General features: G+C 36.9%; 1 protein-coding gene across 1 annotated transcript in view; it reads left to right on the top strand.

Annotated features, from left to right (window-relative positions):
- The window catches only part of LOC150085389 (F-box only protein 42-like), a 160,203-nt gene that overhangs the window by 60,296 nt on the left and 77,461 nt on the right, over window positions 1-22,446 (top strand). The window contains exon 4 of the mRNA XM_090373195.1: window positions 5,344-5,519. Coding sequence (XP_090229321.1) covers window positions 5,344-5,519 — 176 coding nt within the window. The remainder of the gene's footprint in view (window positions 1-5,343; window positions 5,520-22,446) is intronic.

Raw genomic sequence — 22,446 nt, 5'->3', positions numbered from 1 at the left:
TTGTCCCATTTATCTCTCAGTCACCCATGGATAATCACCAGTCTAATGTAGATTATTGGAGTAATTTTTAATAAATTTTTTTTGTAAAAGCATTATTGGGAATTTACTACTCTGTTTCAGTGCAATTATTTTTTCCCTGTCCACTGATAATAATTAGGGAAAAGTGCTCTTTAAGAAATGTGTTTTTTTTCCTTATGCAGCTCTGTTTTGCTGGTGATATGTAATTTTCAGGATATTTTGCTTTCTGCCAAGGTTACAAGCTAACCCTACTTTTGGTCACTTGCTTCTGTAGACTTCAGACATGTGAAATTGCTGGTAACCATTGTTATCCTCAAGAATTTCGTCTCCTGTAAGACTTACACAGAATGTTTTTTTCCCATATAATTGTTTTAATGATGCAGTGCAACACAACAGGAAAATCATATTAGATACCTAGGGATATGACAACTCAAAGCAAAACAATTCATGAAAATATTTTTCTCTCTTCTCTTCTCTTGAAAACATTTCTTTGCCTAGCTTGTATATAAAAAAGTATTATTATCAATTATTGTGAATTTTTTACAGAATTTTTCCCACTTAATTGTTTTAATTATTTGCAGTCCAACACACTAGGGGAATCATATTAGTTACCTAGGGATATGACAAATCAAGGCAAAACAATACATGAACATATTTTTCTCTCTTCTCTGGCAAACGTTTCTTTGCCTAGCTTATATATAAAAAAGTATTATTGTCAGTTATTGTAATTTTTCAACTTCATGTTCATTAAGCTTGAACACTAATATTACTGAACTTAAACCTTGAGCAGTGCCCTATTTGTTAATTTTGAAATAGGCAAGAAAACATGCTTATAGCGTATGTTTCTGATGAACACTGTTTGCTGTTTGAATATATTTGGTATAAACTGTTTTGACAAAGTATACAAAATTGGCAAATTAGTAATTTTGACTATTACAGATTTATTTCTCTACTTTCCCTCAACTAGCTTATAAGCTTTCTCTAATACAGGTTGAGTATCCCCAATCCGAAATTCTGAAAACCGAAAAGCTCCAAAAACCAAAACTTTTTGGAAAGTTCTGAAAACTAGGAGCCTTGGTGGGAAAGTGTTGTGATGCAGTGCATTGATGTCAGTAAAGCGGCAATTTTCATCAACACAAGGTGTCTTGTGTCCATTACTCACCATTTGTTTAGTTTATTCTCTGTTTTGTGGTGCAAATATATTGTTGAAAATGTCAAAAAAAAAAAAAAACCTGATATGCTGGGTAACAGTGATAAGAAAAAGAGGAAGCATTTAAGTTTATCTATAGAACAGAAAGTGAATTTGTTGAAGAAACTGGGCTGCAGTGTAAGTGTAAGAATGTTGGAACGACCACCATCTACGACCAGAAGAAAGAGAAAGATAAACTGTTCAAGTTTTATGCTGAAAGTGATGAACAGAAATTAATGAAAAATAGAAAAACACTGCATAAAGCTAAAAATGAAGATCTCGATTGTGTTTTGAAAGAGTGGATCCGTCAGTACCGCAGTGAACACATGCCACTTACTGGTCAGCTGCTCGTGGAACAAGCAAAGACCTATCATACAGAACTGAAAATTGAAGTGCACTGTCTGTATTAACAGGCTGGTTACAGAAATTCAAGAAAAGACACGGCATTAAATTTTTAAAGATTTGTGATGATAAAGCATCTGCTGATCACGAGGCTACGGAGAAATTTGTTGATGAGTTTGCCAAGGTCCTCACGGATGAAAATCTGATAGCAGAACAAGTCTATAATGCTGATGAAACATCATTGTTTTGGAATTATTGCCCCAGGAAGACACTAACTACAGTGATGAGACAACGCCAACAGGAATTAAGGATGCCAAGGACAGATTAACTATGCTGGGATGTACTGGGAGGCACACATAAGTGTAAACTTGGTGTGATAGGCCAAAGCTTGCATCCTTGCTGTTTTAAAGGAGTGAATTTCTTACAAGTCCATTATTATGCTAACAAAAAGGCATGGATCACCAGGAACATCTTTTCTCATTGGTTTCACAAACATTTTGTACCAGCAGCTCATGCTCACTGCAGGAAAGCTCGACTGGATGATGACTGCAAGATTTTATTTCTTCTCAACTGTTCTGCTCATCCTCCAGCTGAAATGCTCATCAGAAATAATGTTTATGCCATGTACTTTCCTCCAAATGTGACTTCATTAATTCAGTCACGTAACCAGGGTATCCTTAGATCAATGAAGTGTAAATATAAAAAACACTTTCTTTAACAGCATACTGGCAGCAGTGAACAGAGCTGTGGGTGTGGAAGGTTTCCAGAAGGAGTTTAACCTGGAGGATGCCGTATATGCTGTTGCAAACACTTGGACCTTAGTGACTAAAGACACAGTTAAGCATGCCTGGCACAACCTCTGGCCTGCGACTATGGTCGATGATGATGAAGAAGCTAATGATTTGGAGAAAAAGATGTCTGGACTCCTTAGATATGCAAAAACAGTGCCTTTGGAGTCTATCAGTAAGCTGGAAAATGTGGATATCGAGGCAGACATTAACATTGATAATGAGGCTCCAGTTATTCATTCAATGACTGATGGTGAAATAGGAACTGGTTTTGAATCAAGGCGATCTGCAGTAAAAATGCCTATAGACAACGTGGTGAAAAAGTGTGATGAACTCGTTGAAGGACTAGAACAGCATGCATTTAATAACAGAACAAGAAATAATGTCAGTTTATAAAATCAAGTTCTAAAAGAACTTCCCTGAAAGCCCCAGTTCCTGGTCCCTCAACCCTTGTGATGTCCCTTCTCAGGATGGTAAATAAAAGAGAATTTTTTTCGCATGAAATATGAAATTTTGAATTAGTAATTAGTATTTGTCGAATTTATATTCTTTTGGAAGCAGACCATGTTTTTTTTTTTTTAGTAAATAAAATGGAATTTTTTGCATGAAATCTAAATTTTATTTCCACCTTACTTCAACTCCACCATGCCATGTATTCCAAAATCCGAAACATTTCTGGCCCCCAACATTTCGGAATAGGGATACTCAACTGGTACTGAAATGTGTGATTTTCTGAACGCATTCAGTTTAGTTAAATTCATGCTTTTTGTAATTAAAACACTTTATACCACTGTGAAGAGATAGTTGCAATCAGTAATGAAGATGAGCTGCGACCTGCATATAAGTGAAAATAAAATTTAATTTTATTTTTTTCTTGTATACAGGTGACACCTCATCTTTATTACTGGTTGTAGTTGCAATGGTCTCTTCAAGATGGTATAACATTGTTTTAATTTCATAAAAATCATTAATTGATTATCCCACATTTATTTTCAACATTTAATGCTTTTATAAATTACAGATTTCAAGTTGAAAAAATAAAATAAAAATATACTTTGTTTCAGTTTTTTTTTTTTTTTTGTTATGATAACCCCAAACACGAGAGGTATTAAAACCTATAGTACTTAGTACTGTGCTTGGGTTTGGAGGTTGAGAAGATGAGAGAAAATATTTGTTGACATTAGACTTGAACTTCTGTAGGCTGTAATTTTCGGGAAAGACATATGAAGGAAGGTTGTTCCAGAAAACAGCAGTTGAATGAATAAACAAGGAAGATGAAAAGTTGGTTCTGTGAGTTTGAAGTTGGACAGTAAATGGATGTTGGCTGGTGGTGGCACGTGTTTGGACTGTTTTGAATGTGCGTATAAATATTGTTTTCTCTCTCTCTCTCTCTCACACACACAATTAAACATCTAACTTATGCACGTTAGAGCTATATAATCAAAAATGAAACTGCCATGCCACAATAGCAAGCAGCTGATTTGCACAATTTGTCAACAACAATTCGGTTATGTAATTTCATAATTAAAAATTTTGTTTAATTCTGAGTAATATCCTAAACCATATTCCTCATCAAGAGCCTTCAAATGTTATTTATGTCTTTGTAGATGCAAAACTAGAGAGCATAGTCATGGACAAACATATATTCAGGAATCAGTTTTATAATATGATTAAAGAGGCCTGTGTGCTCTGGATTCATTATTAATATTGAATTACTGTGGCACAGAGCGAAACGGAGACAAGTTATGATAAGTTTAATAAAGGAAATACATACATATATTAGATTAGATACATACGAAAGCTTTTGTATGTATCTAATCTAATATATGTATGTATTTCCTTTATTAAAAATCATAACTTTTCTCCGTTTCGCTCTGTGCCACAGTAATTAGATATTAACAGTTTTATAATAAATAATTCTATTCAAAATAGAAAACACATTAATATAAAAAGGTATATCTGAAGTAAAATAAGCACAATAGTCTGATCCAGAACATGAACCAGCCTTATTAAAATATTTTGTATAGGAAAGTGATATTTTCACCTTATACAACAATGTTCAGAAATGCATTATGTAACTTGAAGTATATCTGTACTTCGTATTATTTAATATCAAATTAAACAGGTGTCCGTATAGGTTTGCTTTTATATGATATTAAGTTATCAACAATAAAAATAAAGTTAAATTATCCATAAAGGATTAAAAGTTTAATCCATATAATATTCCCATTTAATAACTTGCATTCCAAGTAAAACTTTTTCAGATCCCTGCCCCCCATTCTATTTCTTGTTTTGTTTGTAAGGATAAGTCAGATGAAAGTTAACTGAGTGCATTTCAAAGTACTCTTCAGAAGCATTAATCATTTTATCTCCCTGTCACCAATCTGTTCATTCTGTATTATACATATACATATGTTGTATTCTATATTCATTATGATTTTGATAGCCACAGAACTATTTGTGAGGGTACATCGTTGACCTCATTTTATTTCAACCAATGGCTCTTCATTATTCATTTAAGTTTTGAAAACACTAAGTTGCAAGACTACACATCTGGACTGTGTGATAGATATCCCAACACTCCTCCATTAAAATTTATGTCCACCCATATGTGCGAAACAAATGTAGAGGGTTCTTGATTTTGGGCATCATTATTCGCAATCTCAAGTCCCCAAGAAGCATTAATACTTAAAATCTTGAAAAATATAAGTATGACATGGTGGAACAGTTACCATACAGTTCTTGGAGCTTCCAAGTGCTTGAAGAACCTGAACTGGAGACTGTTTATTTACACATTTAATGAGGACAGCATTAATAGGCTGGTGACAGTTGGACCGATGAATTAATGTCTGTGGAGAGTATTTTTAAATAAGCGTAAATTTAAAAAAATTTTTTTTTATACTGTGCATTTTTGTATACTTTGGAAGCTGAATTGCTATCATAATTTTATTTATGTTATTGTTTAAAGTGAAATTTGGTTAAAACATTGTTATTATTATATAATAGGTTTGGCGCATTTTCAGTCACTTACATATGTATAATACTATTACAAATCGCTGGACCCAGATCATTACCCCAACTAGTTGCCCTGCCATGGCAGGCCATTCTGCTACTGTCCAAGGAAATCTTATGGTTGTCTTTGGTGGGCTGCAGCGACAGAGTGGAGAAGGTCCATCTTCCAGGTAAAATTCAGTCACAATTAGAAATTATTGAATATAACTTTTTTTTTTGCTTATATCATATTTCTTTGACCATAAAAAAAAAGGGATAAGAAAATAAGATTCGGATAGTTTCATTATTGTTCAAATTTTCATTCTTCATTGTAATTAAAATTTAAGGTGTGCTGTAGGTGTCTGATGTGTGCAGCTTTTTTTTTTTTCCCCTCATTAAATAACCTGAATTAAAGGTAAATTTTTAGGCAATTTTGATCACTGCCTAAATCAAGCTTTTTATACTGGACAACACAATATGAGTCCTTTTTAAATTAAATAATTGGTTATTTCACAAATTATATAAAATATGAAACTTGAAGTTTTACATTGTTATAACCAGTATATATTAGGGTATATCTAACCCGCAGCCATTATCAACCCACTGCAGAATGGAAGCCTCCTCAACAATTTATGCTGAGGGAAATGGACCATAATCTGCCACGCTGGTCCAGTGCGGGTTGGCTGATCAACCGTATTTAGCAGTCAGGGACTTGAACGCCGGTCTACTCAAAGACCGTGTGCTACTGCACTCCCACTCCTGGCCACTCGGCTACGGAGGCATACGTAAATAATAAGTAGACTTGCATTGGAAGGATTTGTTTTACTTTCAGTTTCAAAAGTAAGTCATCAGCTGACTTATCAGTGAAGCACACTTATTGTGGTGTAACTAGTTTAAAGGAATAAGAATAAGTTATCCTTGAATGAAAAAGTATTTAAAAGTAGAATTTCCTTTGTGATCATATATTCTCCAGTTTAAAAGCATGTGGACAAAGTAATATATTTTAGACAATTACACTTAGGCTCCTAGATCTGGGCTGTTCTCATTGAAATTAGTGAAATTGCAGTTCTTTGACCTGGATATGAGGCATTTATGTGTGGTAGGTTTAGGAAGCAGTGATCTTACATAGAAATTCGGTGTACTAATAGGCAAGATTGAGTGTCCCTGAGAAAGTTAGCAGATGTTCTGAAAGTAATAAACATGGTGGCTCAACAGTTACTGATGGGTTCAACACTATGCCAAGTGATGTTCCCCCAAATGATTTGATCTACAATGGATCAGGCATTGACGGCATTTGGTTCCAAATAATGAACTCTTAGTGGAGAACTGTGCAAAACTAGGAATATTTCCTCTTAATAAAGACAGATGGAAGAGAACCAGAATGTGTTTCCAAGTGGGAGAGTTAATGTTACTAGCCAGTTGTCAGTACTCTGTGGAAAAAATGTTAACTAAAGGAATTATGTTTGACCCATGTGTTGACTAGTGATGTAAAGCCAAAATGAACTGAGGACTTGGGTTGAGAAATCTACGGTCATGCTTGAAAAATACCATGAGATAGACAAAAGATTGCAATTCTTTCCTGACATGATAGGATGGATTGTAAGAATTACATGATGAAATCTTTTGGGTTAATTCCAAACTTTAAGGACTTTGTAAAGGTTATGGGAATGACATTTTTCTCAGATATGCCTTGCCTGTCCATGAAAAACAAAATTCACTTGAATAGAGATGTAAGAGTCTTTGCTGATATCATGTAGGAGGTTCAGGAAAATTGCTAATTTGATGGCAGGGGGAGTCATTGGAAAGATGCATGGCAGTGGTATGAACCGTTGTTGCACTTGCATTCTTGGGAAACACTTCTTTAAGTACTTATAAGGGATATATCAGTGTGATTTAAAAAAAAAAAAAAAAAAAAAAAGTAACTTGTCTATACAGTAATGCCAAGAGTGTTGACAAAGGTAAACTTTGTGATTTACAGCTTTCCGTTACTCAAGATTTTATATTTGTGACCTTTTTCTTTTATCTTCCACAAGTGAAAATATCTCCCTCATTCATTTTACTCATCTGTTTCAGGCCTTGTACTTTTCAAGCAGAATATCCCCTAAGGAGTCTGGTTGCCAGGTTTTGCAGTTTGCACCTTTTGAGTCATTCCTTAAAGGGATAATGATTAGTGCTCCTCACAATGTAGTTACCATTTGTCAAATCCTTTCTAGGTTTTTTTTTTTTTTTTTTTATGCACAGCCTATCAATCTAAATACAGCATTCCAAGGGTGGTCTCATCATTGCCTTATACATTGTATCCTCATTCATTTGATATTGCATTATTCAAAATGCAATGTTTTTAAAGTCAGTGCCATAATAGTCGTGGAACTCAATGTATATGAGCTGTACATTAAAATAAGCACTGTATTGTTTATTATGTAGCACGTGACAAATAATACAGTTTATACATACATAATATATTATTATGTATAATTGCGCATACCTTCTAAAGAGAATATCCATATTTTGGGATATTTGCTATTTAAAAAAAAAAAAAAGTAACTTGTCTATACAGTAATGCCAGGAGAGTTGAGAGAGTTAAACTTCATGATTTACAGCTGTACCTAATCAAGAATATGGGATTTATATGTATTTTAATATGGATTATTCTAAATATGTCTACAGTGATATTTGAAGTTTGAATTAGGTCTGGAAACTTGTGAAATCCTACAGGCAGATTCTTTAACAAAATTGCTAGTATCATGTGAAATTTAGTATTGTTATACAGTATATAACACCTTTAAATTTTATATTTCTTATTCATTTTCCTAAGAACTGCATTCAAAATCATGGAGAGTTCATATAACTGTAACTTGCATTATGGGTGCACATGTAATCCAATTTTGTACACTGCAGGGAGAAGGGAAGGTAATGACTGCTGACAATACTGTGCATCTTCAGGTGTCTGATTGTATGTACTCAATGGAGGAAAAATACCTTTAGAGAAATAAATCTTTCCCATTGGTGGATTTAAAAAATATTAACAATTTGTAAAGAATTCATAACAAGGCATGCGAAATCATTTTAAATTTCTTGCCATAGCAGTCATGAAACTAAATGTATTTTTTATTGCCACATTAGTAGAGGCATATGATGCAAGAAAGCAAGCTTATGCAGCATCAACCAAAAAAAAAAAAAAAAAAAAAAACACTTCCATTTCACCCCTCCGTTCGTTCGAAATACATGTCCAGCTGGGCCTTAAATTTATTTAGCCTATCAACTTCCACAACAAGGGAAGGAAGTCTGTTCCACCGACCAACTACCCGCTGGCTAAAGGCAAATTTCCGCTCATCTATCCTACCTGTCTTTCCTCAATCTGAATTTATGCCCTCTCAGGTGATTATTCTGAGCAAGAGGGAGAATCCCATCGGCATTGAAGCATGCTCAAACCATTCAAGGCTTTATACACCTCTATCAGATCACCTTGTAGGTGCTAGTCTACAGACACTGTAATTTGCAAAACTTAAGCGTTTCTTCGTAAGAGCAACCCTTTGTTCCATTCACTAATCTTGTTGCCCTTCTCTGTACTCGTTCCAGCATCTCTACATCCTTCTTGAAATGAGGCCTCCAGACCTGTATACAGTACTCAAGGTGTGGCTTGACCATTGTTTTATAAAAGGGAATAATTACCTCCTTATCCCTACTAGAAAAATTCCTGTATATCATTGACAAGACACCATGAGCTACTCTTGCAGCCCATCTGCACTGCTCAGAGAACTTCATATCTGCCAGCACAATTACCCCCAGGTCCTTTTCATTCTCTACAACTGTCAGTGCAGTACCACAGAGTTGATACGTTGCTCTGGGGTTGCTGTTTCCCGTATGTAGTACTTTACATTTGTGAATGTTAAACTTCATTTGCCACCTCTCAGCCCATCTGCTCAACCTTTCCAGATCCTGTTGCAGCAGCGTAGCATCAGTAGTGTCCTTAACAACCCTGCCAACCTTTGTATCGTATCCAAACTTGGACATTAAGCTTGATATACAATCATCAATATCATTTATAAATACAGAAAACAATAATGGACCCAACACTGAACCCCGAGGGACTCCACTAATAACATTAGTCCACGATGAGCAGTGTCCATTAATTACCACTCTGTCTTCTCCCCCTCAACCATCCCTTTATCCATAGCAGCAATTTGCCTCCAATGCCACACTTCTCCAATTTGTGCAGCAGTCTTCCATGTGCAACAGTATCAAAAGCCTTCCTAAGATCCAAATATATAATATCAAAGTTATTCCCTGCATCCAGTTCTTTTGTGACTGCATCATAGTATCCAATCAGATTGGTCAGGCAAGACTTCCCCTTAACAAAACCATGCTGTGTCCGAGCTATAACTGAAGTCTTGTCTAGATGATCTTGCAGTGCTTCTTTAACCAGTACCTCCATTAATTTTTCTGGAACAGAAGTTAATTCACAGGTCTATAATTACTTGTGTCAGCCTTTGATCCTCCTTTGTGAATTGGGGTCACATTTGCACATCTCCAGTCTATGGGTACCTCCCCTGAGTCCAAGGAAGCTCTCATAATTATGGCTAAGGGTTTGCTTACTTCCTTTGCTGCCTCCTTTAATATAACTAGATAGATCCCATCCACCCCGGGTGCCTTTTTATCTTCAACAATTTCTCCTCCACTTTCCTCTCAGTTATTACAAAATCATCTAGCTCACTGCCAGAGTTGAATTAAACTCTGGCATTCCCCTTCCTGAATAACTCCCCATATGTAAATGTAGATGCAAAATACTCGTTTTAGTTTGTTAGCCACCTGAGCAGGATCCTCAACTGTTGAACCATCAATATCCAGTGCACCAATTTGATTCATCCCTTTCTTTCTATAGTTTACATAGGTAAAGAACTCTTTTCTGTTTTTCTTATTTATTATTATTATTATTATTAGCCATATGGTGCAAGGAAGCCTGAGGCTTATGCTGCACCGGCCAAAAAAAAAAAAAAAAAAAAAAATTCCCTATTACCCTGAGAGAGAGAGAGAGAGAGAGGTAGAAAGGAATCACCAAGAAAGGGAAGAATGATTTTTTGCATCCTTTGCAAAAGATTTCTCATAATCTGCTTTTGCCTGTCTAATCTCCTTTGTGACTTGGTTACAGACCAGCTTATATCTATCATAGGCTTCCATGTCACCCATTAATTTATATGTAGCTCATGCATTTTTCTTCTCTGCTAGATGTCTCATTAGTTCATCTGACATCCATTTAGGCCTAAACCTTATACAATATTTCTTAGTTGGTATGTAAAACCTAGTAGCTTCCAAAAACAATTCTTTGAATGCTTCCCATTTTGAATTTGCTGTTGGTAACATCATCAGTTGGTCTCACTGTATAGAATTTAAATACTGTCTCAGACCATCATAGTCGCCTTTACGAAAGCAAAAACCCTTCCCTTTGCCCCTGATCGTAGTTACCTCTTTGAGTAAATCCCACTTCAGCACACTGTGATCGCTGCCACCTAGTGGTTCCTTTATCTGCAGATTCTTACTGCATGAAGAATCACTACTGATAATCAAATCAAGAGTATTACTCCCTCTTGTTGCCTCCCGAACATGCTGATGTAGAAAACAATCATCCAATAAATCCACAAAAGCCTTGCTAGTGTGTGAGTGACCAACCCACAAATTCCAGCATATCTGGGAAATTAAAATCCCCCATTATAAGACTCTCTGATTTACTGGCCCACTCTATTTCCCTGTACAGTTTCCTATTATACTCATCAGAGTCATTAGGCCTATAGCACACTCCTACTCTCTTGTTTTGATCTCCCAATGCTTATGTCACACCAAACTGACTCGACACTGCACTGTCCAGCGATGTCGAGTGGCTTCACTTCTTTAGATTTTATGTGTTTCTTAACTAATAGCATAACCCCGCCTCCCTTCCTATCCTTTCTGTGCACATTGTACTCCCCAAATTCCAGTTCTGCATTCCTTATATCTGTGTGACACCACATCTCTGATATCCCAACAATATCTGCCTTTGATGTTTTGAGCAATACCTCAAATTCATCAAATTTATTTACCAAACTCCTAGCATTGGTGTACATGCAAGTATACATGCATCTGTTCCTATTCTTATCCACCCTAACACAACCCATGTGTTTACTTGTACCGCATTGACTCCCAGCAGTCTCTGAAATATCCTGCATCTTGTTTTGCAGGCTGCTGCTCATTCCAATAGAAGCAGTGCAAGAATCAAGGACTAATAGATTAACTACTGTTAATCTATTAGTCCTTGTATACCCCCAAGCTAGGAGTTTTCCAACCCACCTAACACTGCCTTGATGGCATCAGCAAATATTCTTGCACATTTTCTATTTAAGTGTATCCCATCCCTGTAGAAGCAGTCTCTCCTGTTAACAAGTACAGACCAGGCTGAAAAAAATTCTACCCCTTGAGCCTTGCACAGTCTTTCCAGGACCGAATTGATCGACAAGACTCTCATCATATACTCCCTCCTATCGTGTCTGGGCAGAATTGCACTTTCAAATTTAACCCTAATTTGCGGCTTTTTTTCAACAGTGACCTGTACTTGTTAAGTAATTCTGCTGGTCTCCTACTCTTAATATCATTAGTGCCAACGTGTACAACTATATCACCTTTTGTGCCCTTAAAAGATGATATCTGCTCTACAACGTCATCACCCTTTCCCCCTGGCAGACATACCCTGGTCCTGTTCCACCTGTCCTTTTTACAAAGCATGTTCCCTGTTTCCCTGACAATAGTCACCAACAACTAGTAGTTCCTGTGGGACCAGCACATTCTGCCTTGGGTGTTGCTGCTGTGTTGCGTGATGACCAAGTGCAAGCTCTGGCGTTGATGTTGGCAGCTGAGAGCTTGATGGGCCCCTCAATTTAGATCCTTCGAGGACATCCACCCTGTCCTTCAAGATCTCATATAGGCCCATAAGAACGCTGAGTTGTCGCCTGATTTCCTTACACTCCTTACGTCACACACAAAGACATCCATGGCAATATCATGTCCCGTACACTATTGCTTCACGAACATCATGCAAGCAGTGCATTTTAAAAGGCTGTGATTCAGAGGGAAACTGTCACCCCCTCAGTTCTCCCCTGAGCCACAGCACTCCCATTAGCTTGAGCCTTTTGCTTTGCTGCTCTGGTCTGAGTCATGGTTTCGATTTAATTTCAATAAAATTTAAATTTCAGTACAAAATTATAACCCTAAACTTTTATACCAACACAGTTATAATGCTATATATATTTTTCAGTATCAAGTATTATCTATGTGTTCCGTTTATATATATATATTTTTTATGTAAACCTCAAACACGAGAGGTATTAGAACCTATACAAAGGGTACTAGGAAAGTTTTGCAATACAGCTTTGTTTATTTAATTTTTTCAAAGTAATTTCCTCTACATTCAATACACCTCTCCATCCTCCGAAACCAATCTTTAAACCAGTTCTTCCAAGTTTCACTAGGGAGTAAAGCACACTCGTTGTCCCAAGCCCGTAGAAGGTCCTCATCACTGGAAAACCGCCTCCCTTTTAGCTTCATGTTCACATGTGGGAACAGTGCAAAGTCGCAGGGAGCAAGGTCTGGACTGCAGGGAAGGTGCTCGAGAAGTTTCAGTCCTGTCGTGGTCAAATATTCGGTGCAGGCTTTGGTGCGGTTAGCTGGAGCATTATCGTGATGGAGGTACCAGGTGTCCATTCTTGACTTTGGCCGCAGGTTCTTCATAGATCCAATGACTTTAGGCAGGCATTGTTCAGTATACCACTTAGCTGTGACTGTCTTCTGCGTGTCCAAAACGACACGTTCCACAATTCCACTCGATTTGAAAAATACAGCTATCATTTTCTTCTTTACAGATCGGGATTTTCTGACAATTACGGGTGTGTCGTCATCATCAAAGACCCAAACTTTGTTTTGAGCCTTGGTCGGCAGATCGTAATAGTACAGCCAAGTCTCGTCACCTGTCACGATGTTATTCACATACCGAGATTGTCCCTTATCAAACTTTTTTAACATCTCCCGGCACCAAGTCACACGTCGTGTCATCTGCTCTTCAGTCAGTTGATGCGGCACCCAGAGAGAACAAAGTTTCTTCACGTGCAAATGATCTTGCAGAATCGAACGAATTGCTGGTGCATTTAGGCCCAAAGTATCCTCTATCTGTTGGTAGGTCACTCGCCTGTTTTCGTCAAGCATTTTCCTCACAGCAGTAACGTTTTCCTCCGTAACTGACGTTCGTGGCCTTCCCGGCCTCTCAGAATCCTCCAGAGTGAAATTTCCCCTTTGGAATTCTCTATACCACCCGAATATCGTTGTACGATGTGGACAATCATCATCTAGTGCAAGAGTCATTTCTTCTAAGCACTGGTCTATGGTTAAACCACGCACGAAATTATACCGCAAAACTGTCCTTATCTCATTTCGTGACCACGATGCCATCGCAAGCACTTTACACTCTCACTACTAATGAATAACTGAGCTCATCGACTTGGCGCGGCGGCTACTATGCACGTATGAACATGTCTCAACATGCAGCAACAAGCAGCTTCCTGTGATTCATTGTTGCGTCATATTGCAAAACTTTCCTAGTACCCTTTGTACTTAGTACCGTGCTTGGGTTGGTGGTTGAGAAGACGAAAGAAGATATTTGTTGACATTGGACTTGAACTTCTGTAGACTGTAATTTTCAGAAAATACGTATGAAGGAAGGTTGTTCCAGAAAACAACAGTTGAATGAATAAACAAGAAGATGAAAAGTTGGTTCTGTGAGTTTGAAGTTGGACACTAAATGGATGATGGCGGCACATGTTCGGACTGTTTTGAAAGAGAGAGCGGGAATTATAGAAGCCAATTCAGAAGAACAGTGCCCATGGAAGTATCTGTAGAAGAGGCATGCAGCAGAAACAGTACGTCTATGAGAGAGCGAGTGGAGAGACTCTGTTAGAGATGAATCATTAATTAACGTAACTGCCCTCTTCTGAATGGAATCAAGAAGCCTGAGAGAGGTTTTGGGGCACTACCCCAGATGTGGGAACAATATTCCATGGCAGGGCGGATTTGCGATTTATATAGAGTGAGCAGCTGTTTGGAAGAAAAGTAACGCTTAGAGCAAAAGAGAAAACCAAGTTTTTTAGATGCAGAGGAAGCAATATTTGTAATGTGCTTGTGCCAAAAGAGTTATATCATTTTGCCTGGAAATCGGAGTGTCACTAAAGATAAGCATAGGAGCAGAAGAATCCTTTTTGCAAGATATAAGAAAAGACTGAGTTTTAGAAGGATTGAAATCAACTAAGTTGTCTTTGCCCCACTGGAGAATTACCTGAAGATCGGCAATTTAAGGAATTGGTAGCAGATTTTCAAGAAATTTATGCTGATTGAGCAGGACAAAGTTTCTCCAAATGGAAAGTGGAATGCAATGTGCTATCATCGGCAAAACTATGGATACGATTTCCAGTCAATGGAAGAAGGTCATTAATATATTGGAGGAAAAGAGTTGGGGAAAGAACTGAACCTTGCGGGACACCGGCATTAGTGTAGAAGTTAGAAGACAGAGAGCCATCTACCATCACCCTCAGTGAGTGTCCAGAGAGAAAACTGGATAACCAATTACTAAAAACAGTTGGCAAACCATAATAGATGGAAGCTTGTTTAGAAGACCTTTATGCCAAACACGATCGAAAGCCTTTGAGATGTCAAGAGCAACTACTTGTGCTTCCCCGAACCTTTCCATTGAATTAGTCCATAAATGGGTAACATAACCAGAGAAGCTACCATTATAGCTGCTATAGCTGCTCTATAACATTGTACTTTAGTCCCTGGCAGACATACCTGGTCCTATTCCACCTGTCCGTTTTGCACAATGTATTTCCCACTTCCCTGAAAATCAAGTCCACAACTATAGCTGTTTCCTGTGGGACCAAGAATCTCTGCTGCAAAGGATGCTTTTGTGTAGTCTGGTGTTGCATGGGCTCAAGTGTTAGGCTCAGTGGCTGAATGTTTGATAGGTCCCCCTTTTTGAATCCTTCCAGGATTCAATCCTATCAACCTATTCTTCAAGCGCTCATATAATCCCATCAGAACACCAAGTTTGTGTTTAACCTTCTCATGCTCTTTGCAGTGAACACATGCGCAATGGCTGTATCATGTACTGATAGAGGTAGCTTCACAGAAAGAGCACAGGTAACACACTGTAAGCTTAAGCTTATTTAAAAAAAAAGGCTTTTGGCTTTTTAATGTTTTGGCTGTATAATTAGAAAATTTCAGTGAACAACAATTATACATGCAACGAACAGTTGTGGGATAAGGAATAGTCATTAGGAAAATATCTAAGGGCGAGACCATATTTCTCAGAAGTACGGTGAACATTCGACTTACTGAGGGGAGGTCAGGTCGAAATTCAGGGAAATTTAGGTAAAGTTCGGATAAATAAGGACTGGTTCGGTGGCAAGTAAGCGGAGTTTTTCGGAGTTAGCAAGTTGGGAAGCAGCGAGTAAGTTAGTAGTCGAGAGAAGTCGTGGTTGGGAGTTGTAGTTAGGTGCAGATATGTAACTAGTAGTTCAAAGAGAGTAGATAAATTTAGTATGAATAGGCCACATTAAAGTGAGTTTGGTCAAGAAGCAGCGAGTAAGTTAGTAGTCGAGAGAAGTCGTGGTTGGGAGTTGTAGTTAGGTGCAGATATGTAACTAGTAGTTCAAAGAGAGTAGATAAATTTAGTATGAATAGGCCACATTAAAGTGAGTTTGGTCAAGGAGAATCTTGGATGATAACAAGGAATCTGATGTGGAATCTATTAAAGAAAGTGCCGGAAGATCAAGGAGCTGGTCCAAAAACTCGGTGAAATGAAAGTTATTGTAAGTACTGTTTCGTATTATTATTCCTAGTCAAGGAAATAATCCAAAAAAAAGGAAGAAAGGCATTCTGAAATCCTAACTGATAAATTTGACTAGGCTCCGAGGTAGCTGGATAATCAAATTGGATGTTGTAAAGAACTATATATAATTCAATTTAGAATGAGATATAGAACGGACTTGTTGAAATTGTCTATCTCAGTGGGGGAACATCTGTAATATAGAAAAGTTTTCTTGTGATAAATTTTGTATGTATTTAAGTCAGTTTCTATAATTAAACATGCTAAATTTTTCATGTGTATTGTCTCACTAAATTTTCTAGCTAAATAGATAATTTGCCTGGAATTTTGTTAAGGCAGTCAGAGGCCCCAGGATAACTTGTAGTTACCAGATAAAATTAATGTAGGTGAAAAAAATTGTGTATAAATAACTATTTATATATAATAGTACACGGAAGAAGGAGTGTACGCCTACAATTGACATGCCTATTAAGAAAGGAAGTCATACAGCACATAACACAATCCTGATTCATTCATAGGGGAACTGCTTTTGGAAGTTTTCCCCTGCAACAGTGCATTCTGCTACTTTGAGCCATTTTTCTTTGCTGACTAGACTAAAATCATGCCTCTAGTCTGAGGCATGATTTTTAGTCTAACTTTAATTTAAAAATAACACACAAAACTAAGAGATCAAAAAGAATGCTATGCTAATCTTGCTTATTTAAGAGCAGTACAAACTACGCTCTTTTAAATTACATTTAAATTACTTTATCATGTACATCATGATAAAGCCATATTATTAAAACATGTTTATATTGCTATAAATTATAGTTTATAGGCCTCTTCTGATACTGATTACACTGCCACCAAATTACATAGAAAACACTCTAAGTTTTGCCTATATCAATACTATAACAATGGTGACAAATTTCAAACATTCATATTGATACAATACAATGGCAACAAATTTTGAACATTCTTATTGATACAATACAATGGCAGCAGAAGTCCCCTGGAGTTTCTTAAGCAATTAGAAAGGCCAAGTAACAAACAGATTCATCAAATTAATCAGAGAATCACAAATAATAACTACACTACTAATTTTAAATCAAAAGTTACAATAACAAAAAAAATTTAAGCAATAAAGAAAATTCCAATTAGTGACTCCTGAAAAAAGATATCCATCCAGATAGCACAATTGTTATCTTTGATTAAATTAGTCTGTTAATCACATATTCACGAATGTCATCTATTTTTAAATGAGAATTACAAAAATTCTGCATGATTATAATAAGAGTGACTAAAAACTTTTCTTAATTAACACCGACATATCTTTAACTTGTACACACATACCTTGAACCTGTTTAAATCAAAACAGATGTATTTTGGTCCCTTCAGCTTCAAGGAGGTTTTACTTATAAGGGAATAATATCATCCTTCTATTAATTCCAATAAATCATTGTGTGGTGATTTATCCGACTAGATGGAAACTTAATTGTCTTAGTTTTTAAATTTTTAAGTCATTAACCACCTTTATTTCTCCCCCCCTCAATCTTTAAGTTATTCCAGGGTTTTTGTTTTCCCTGGGTACAAGGTTTATTCATTTAGTGGCATTAAACTTTAGTTGCCAATTTTCAGTCTATATATATATACTCCCACACAGCTATATAAGTCAAGAGTTTGCAACTAATCATTTTGACAATGTGTATAATCATTAACCATATATAGCATTCACATGGGCCTTAACTCACAGTTAACTTAAATACATGTCATCTTTGCTGCAATTCTATATTGATCACTTGACTATATCAAGCTAGAATCATGGAGCCATTTAAAAAAAAAAAATTTTTTTAAATTTTTCTGTTTATACTCCGGCACGACAACCAAGTCAGTAAAGTTTACAATAAATTGTCAATACAAATATTTATCATATTTAGTAATCACGTGCTTGAACCCCGGTCCTCTCAAGGAACGCATGCTATTTTGATTAGCTCACAGGATACCTGCATGATGAATCATCAAGCAGAATAGTCCCATGATGGCTCATCATGTGGCAAGTCATCTCAAACATTTCCTGACTGCTTAAGAGGTTTCCCTTAAAGGTATTACCTTTCTTCTGTACATGGAAAGAAAATTTTTTAACTTTCTGTAGAGAGGAATGGAGGTTTAACTGTAGTGTTATCAAATACAATAGGCACTACTGGATAGCAGTTCTGAGAGATAAGAATTGAACTTTTAAATTCTTCAGGAATGCCATAATTATATGAATTAAATTTTAAATAATAGGGTCATTACAATAATTTTTCAAATGTTATTTTTATTTTTATAATCTACCTATATCATCATCATCACCAATTTTCAATCCACTGCAGGATGAAGGCCTCTCCAGCAACTTTCCAGTTCCTTCTGTTTTGAGCACTGGCCATCCATTTACTACCCACAAACTCATGAATTTCATCTATCCATCTCCGCCTTTGTCTTCCAGGTTTTCTTCTAGCTCCTCTTGGATACCATTCTGTTATTTTCTTAGTCCATCTGTCATCATGTCTTCGAGCTATGTGTCCTGCCCAAGACCATTTTAGTTCTTTAGTTTTGATAAGAATGTCCTTTACTTGAGTTTGTTGCCTAATCCATGTGTTTCTCTTCTTATCTAACAGTCTGATTCCCAATATGATTTGTTCCATTCTTCGCTGTGTAGTTCTCAGCTTCTCTTCCATTCTTTTGGTGAGTGCCCAAGTTTCACTTCCATAAGTCATGGTGGGGAGTATACATTGATTCATTATTTTACGTTTCAGACAAACTGGGATATTGCTCTTCAGTATGTGACTATATTTCCTGAATGCTATCCATCCAAAATTTATTCTTCTCTTGACTTCCAGCCATTTATCATTATTACAGCTAATGACTTGTCCCAGATAAGTATATGACTCCACCTTTTCAATTACTGCTCCTTCAATCATTATTTCCCTTTCTGTGGCATACTTGTTCATCATTATTTTTGTTTTAGCCATATTCATCTTTAGTCCAAAATCCTTACTAGCTGTGCATAACTGATTAAGATTTTCCTCTAATTCGTTGGGATCGTGGCTAATGACCACAATGTCATCTGCAAATCGTAAATGGTTTAGGTACTCTCCGTTCACATTGACTCCTTTCTGCGACCAGTCTAATCTTCTGAAAGCTTCCTCAAGGGCAGCAGTAAACAGCTTCGGAGATATTGTGTCTCCTTGTCGAACTCCTTTCTCAATTTTAAATTTCCTACTCTCTTTGTCTAGTCTAATAAAGGAGGTAGCACACTCATATATTTTCTTCAAAATCATAATATATGGGGTATCAATGCCTTGTCTTTCCAGTGCCCAAAACATTGCCTTATGCTGTATGGAGTCAAATGCCTTTTCATAATCCACAAATGCCAGGCATAATGGTGTTTTATATTCATTTGCTTTCTCCATTAGCTGTGATATTACATGAAGGTGATCCATAGTTGAGAATCCTGTCCTAAAGCCAGCTTGCTCTTTCGGTTGATTCTCATCAAGTATTCTTTCTAATCTGTTAGTAATGACACTTGTGAACAACTTGTAGATGTGGGATAGCAAGCTAATTGGTCTATAATTTCCAATTTCTGATTTATCTCCTTTCTTATGCAGCAAAACTATGATTGCATTATTCCACTGCTTAGGTGTCACACCTTTTCTAATACACTTTGTGAAGAGCCTTGCCAGTTTTTGTGTTATATCTCTTCCTCCCAATTTTAACAACTCTACAGTAACTTCATCTTCCCCCGGGGCTTTCTGATTCTTCATTTTCTTCAATGCATGTTCTACCTCATCAGGAAGAATATTGGGTATGTCGTATGTGTTGCTACTTTGCAATCCATCTCCCCCACTGCTGGCATCATTCCCCTGCTCCTTGTATAATTCTCTATAGTAGTCTTCTGCTATTTGAATTATGCCTTCTCTGCTGTTTATAAGTACACCATCACTATTCTTCAGTTTCAGTATCATTTGTCTTTCTGTATTACTGCTCATGGCTGCTGATTTAATTCCTTTGTTTTCTCTTAATGCTTGTTCTACTTTTCTTGTGTTAAATCTTCTTATGTCTTCTCTGAGTCTCTTTCTAATGGCTTTGCATAACTCAGTATACTCAATTTTCTCCATGTCAGTGTTTTTCTTGCTTTTCATTTGTCGTCTTCGGTTCATCATGACAAGTGTTTCTTGACTAATTTTTTCTTCTTTGGATTTCTTTTTCCCTATAGGTTTCTTGGGCTTTATCACTTTCAAAAAGTTGTAATATTCCTCGTCGATATCTTGGTCCTCAGCAGTCTGCAGAAGCTCATACTTGTTCTTAAGTTCCAGTACATGTTGCTTTTTCTCCTCTTCTGTTATCTCAAAGACCTTTGTATTATTTACTCGAGTCAGTTTTTTCCTTTCCTACATCTATATCAAGTGTACATCTTACCATTCTGTGATCACTTCCAACATTTACCTTATTCAGGACAGTAACATCATTCACAATATATCTTCTGTTAGTGAGGATGAAGTCGATTTCATTAGTAGTTAATCCATTTGGACTCTTCTATGTCCACTTTCTGTTCACCCTTTTCTTGAAAAAAGTGTTCATTACTGACAATCCTTGAGATTCTGCAAATTCCACAAGTCTTTCACCTCTTTCATTTCTTTCACCAATTCCAAAATTTCCTGTTGTTCCCCTTTCTGCGCTGTTTTGTCTTTTTCCAACCTTAGCATTGAAGTCTCCCATAATAATAGTGTAGTGGGTTTTATGCTCATCTAGAAGACTCTCAATTTCGGTATACATTTCTTCAACCTCTTCATTATCGTGGCTCGATGTTGGTGCATAAATCATAATCTTTAGCTTGTATCTCTTAGAAATCTTGAGTATTAGTCTTGACACTCTTGGTGATGTACTTTTGAATTCCAAAATGTTGTTTTTAAAATCTTTATGGACCAGAAACCCAACTCCACCTTCACTCCTTTCACTGTTTCCATTGGTGTACAGCAGATTTCCACTTGATAAACTTATAAGTGATTCATTTCTTCTTGTTTCAGCCAAACCGATGATATTCCAATTCACATTTTCCAATTCCTTTTCCAGCTCTAATATCCTGTCTTCACCAATGAGTGTTCTTACGTTATAACAGGCCAGGTTCAGTTTCCGTGCATGGCAGCCTGGTCATACCCAGAGATTCTTAGCACCCTCTGCTTCCACTCTGATCCTCTCGCTGCCGTAAGAGGGAGAGTGAAAGCTGCTGGGGACTGAGGGCCATTTGTTTCGTTGTGCTTTCATGTGCTGGAGGGTTTGGTCTTTTCCTCTTCACGCTGACCAGGCGTCTTGAAGAGAACCACTCTACACGTTCGTTGCCACCTAAGTGACGTAACAGGGCTTACCATCGAGAAGGTGTGCATGAGTGGATTTTAGGGAGGCAGGCCAACCGGACTTCTCCTAAATCTTCTGTAATAGAGAGATATTGGATCCATCAGTGTTTTAGGCTGAGTGTCTGATAACACACAGGATACCTGTTCCCCTTTAAGCCCCTATAATCTACCTATAATGACACCAAATATTTTAAATTTGGCCTGCCATCAACAAAAGGTTGAGTACCTCTGGTCTAAGGTGTGCCAAGAATGGCCCAAACCAATCAGAAAATATCCAGCTAATGGTTCCTGTGACCAGAGACAGCTCACAGATGTGAGAGGCAGACAGGTCATATAATCAGTTGGATGATAACACAGTAAAACAGTGGTGTGCAGAGGTATGTATTTGGAAGCACAGTATGTTAGACCAATGGTCACAAACTCAAATTGCATGCGGGCCGAATGCACGATCTGAAAGCAGCTGACTGGTCGGAATTTTTTTTTTTTTTTTTTAACAAAATGAGAGTGATATATATATATATATATATTGCACCGTACTTACCCCTAATGTATGGATACCATCCCTTTATAACCTGGTGTTACGTGTGACGCGTGTGTGTGGTGTGTTGCGTGTAAGTTTATAAAGTTTATAATAAGTTTGGAAATTTTACTTTTAAAATTTAATTTGCCTCGAACATGGTTTAATCGAAAATTTATTTCAATAATGTTCAATTGTATTTTCTACAATGTTTTTCTCTATACTTACTTTTTATTTCTCAAACTTATATTTCTCTCCTTCTCTCCCTGGCTAAAATTATGAGACTCTTTCTTTCGGTTAAATTTTCTTTTCTATTTTCTTTAGATACCCAA

Source organism: Mastigoproctus giganteus, chromosome 5 (genome assembly GCF_048544385.1).
Source record: "Mastigoproctus giganteus isolate SK-2022 chromosome 5, ASM4854438v1, whole genome shotgun sequence".
NCBI classification, from domain to species: Eukaryota; Metazoa; Arthropoda; class Arachnida; order Uropygi; family Thelyphonidae; genus Mastigoproctus; species Mastigoproctus giganteus.
Note: the sequence above shows the minus strand (reverse complement) of the source record. Positions and strands in the feature narration are given on the sequence as shown.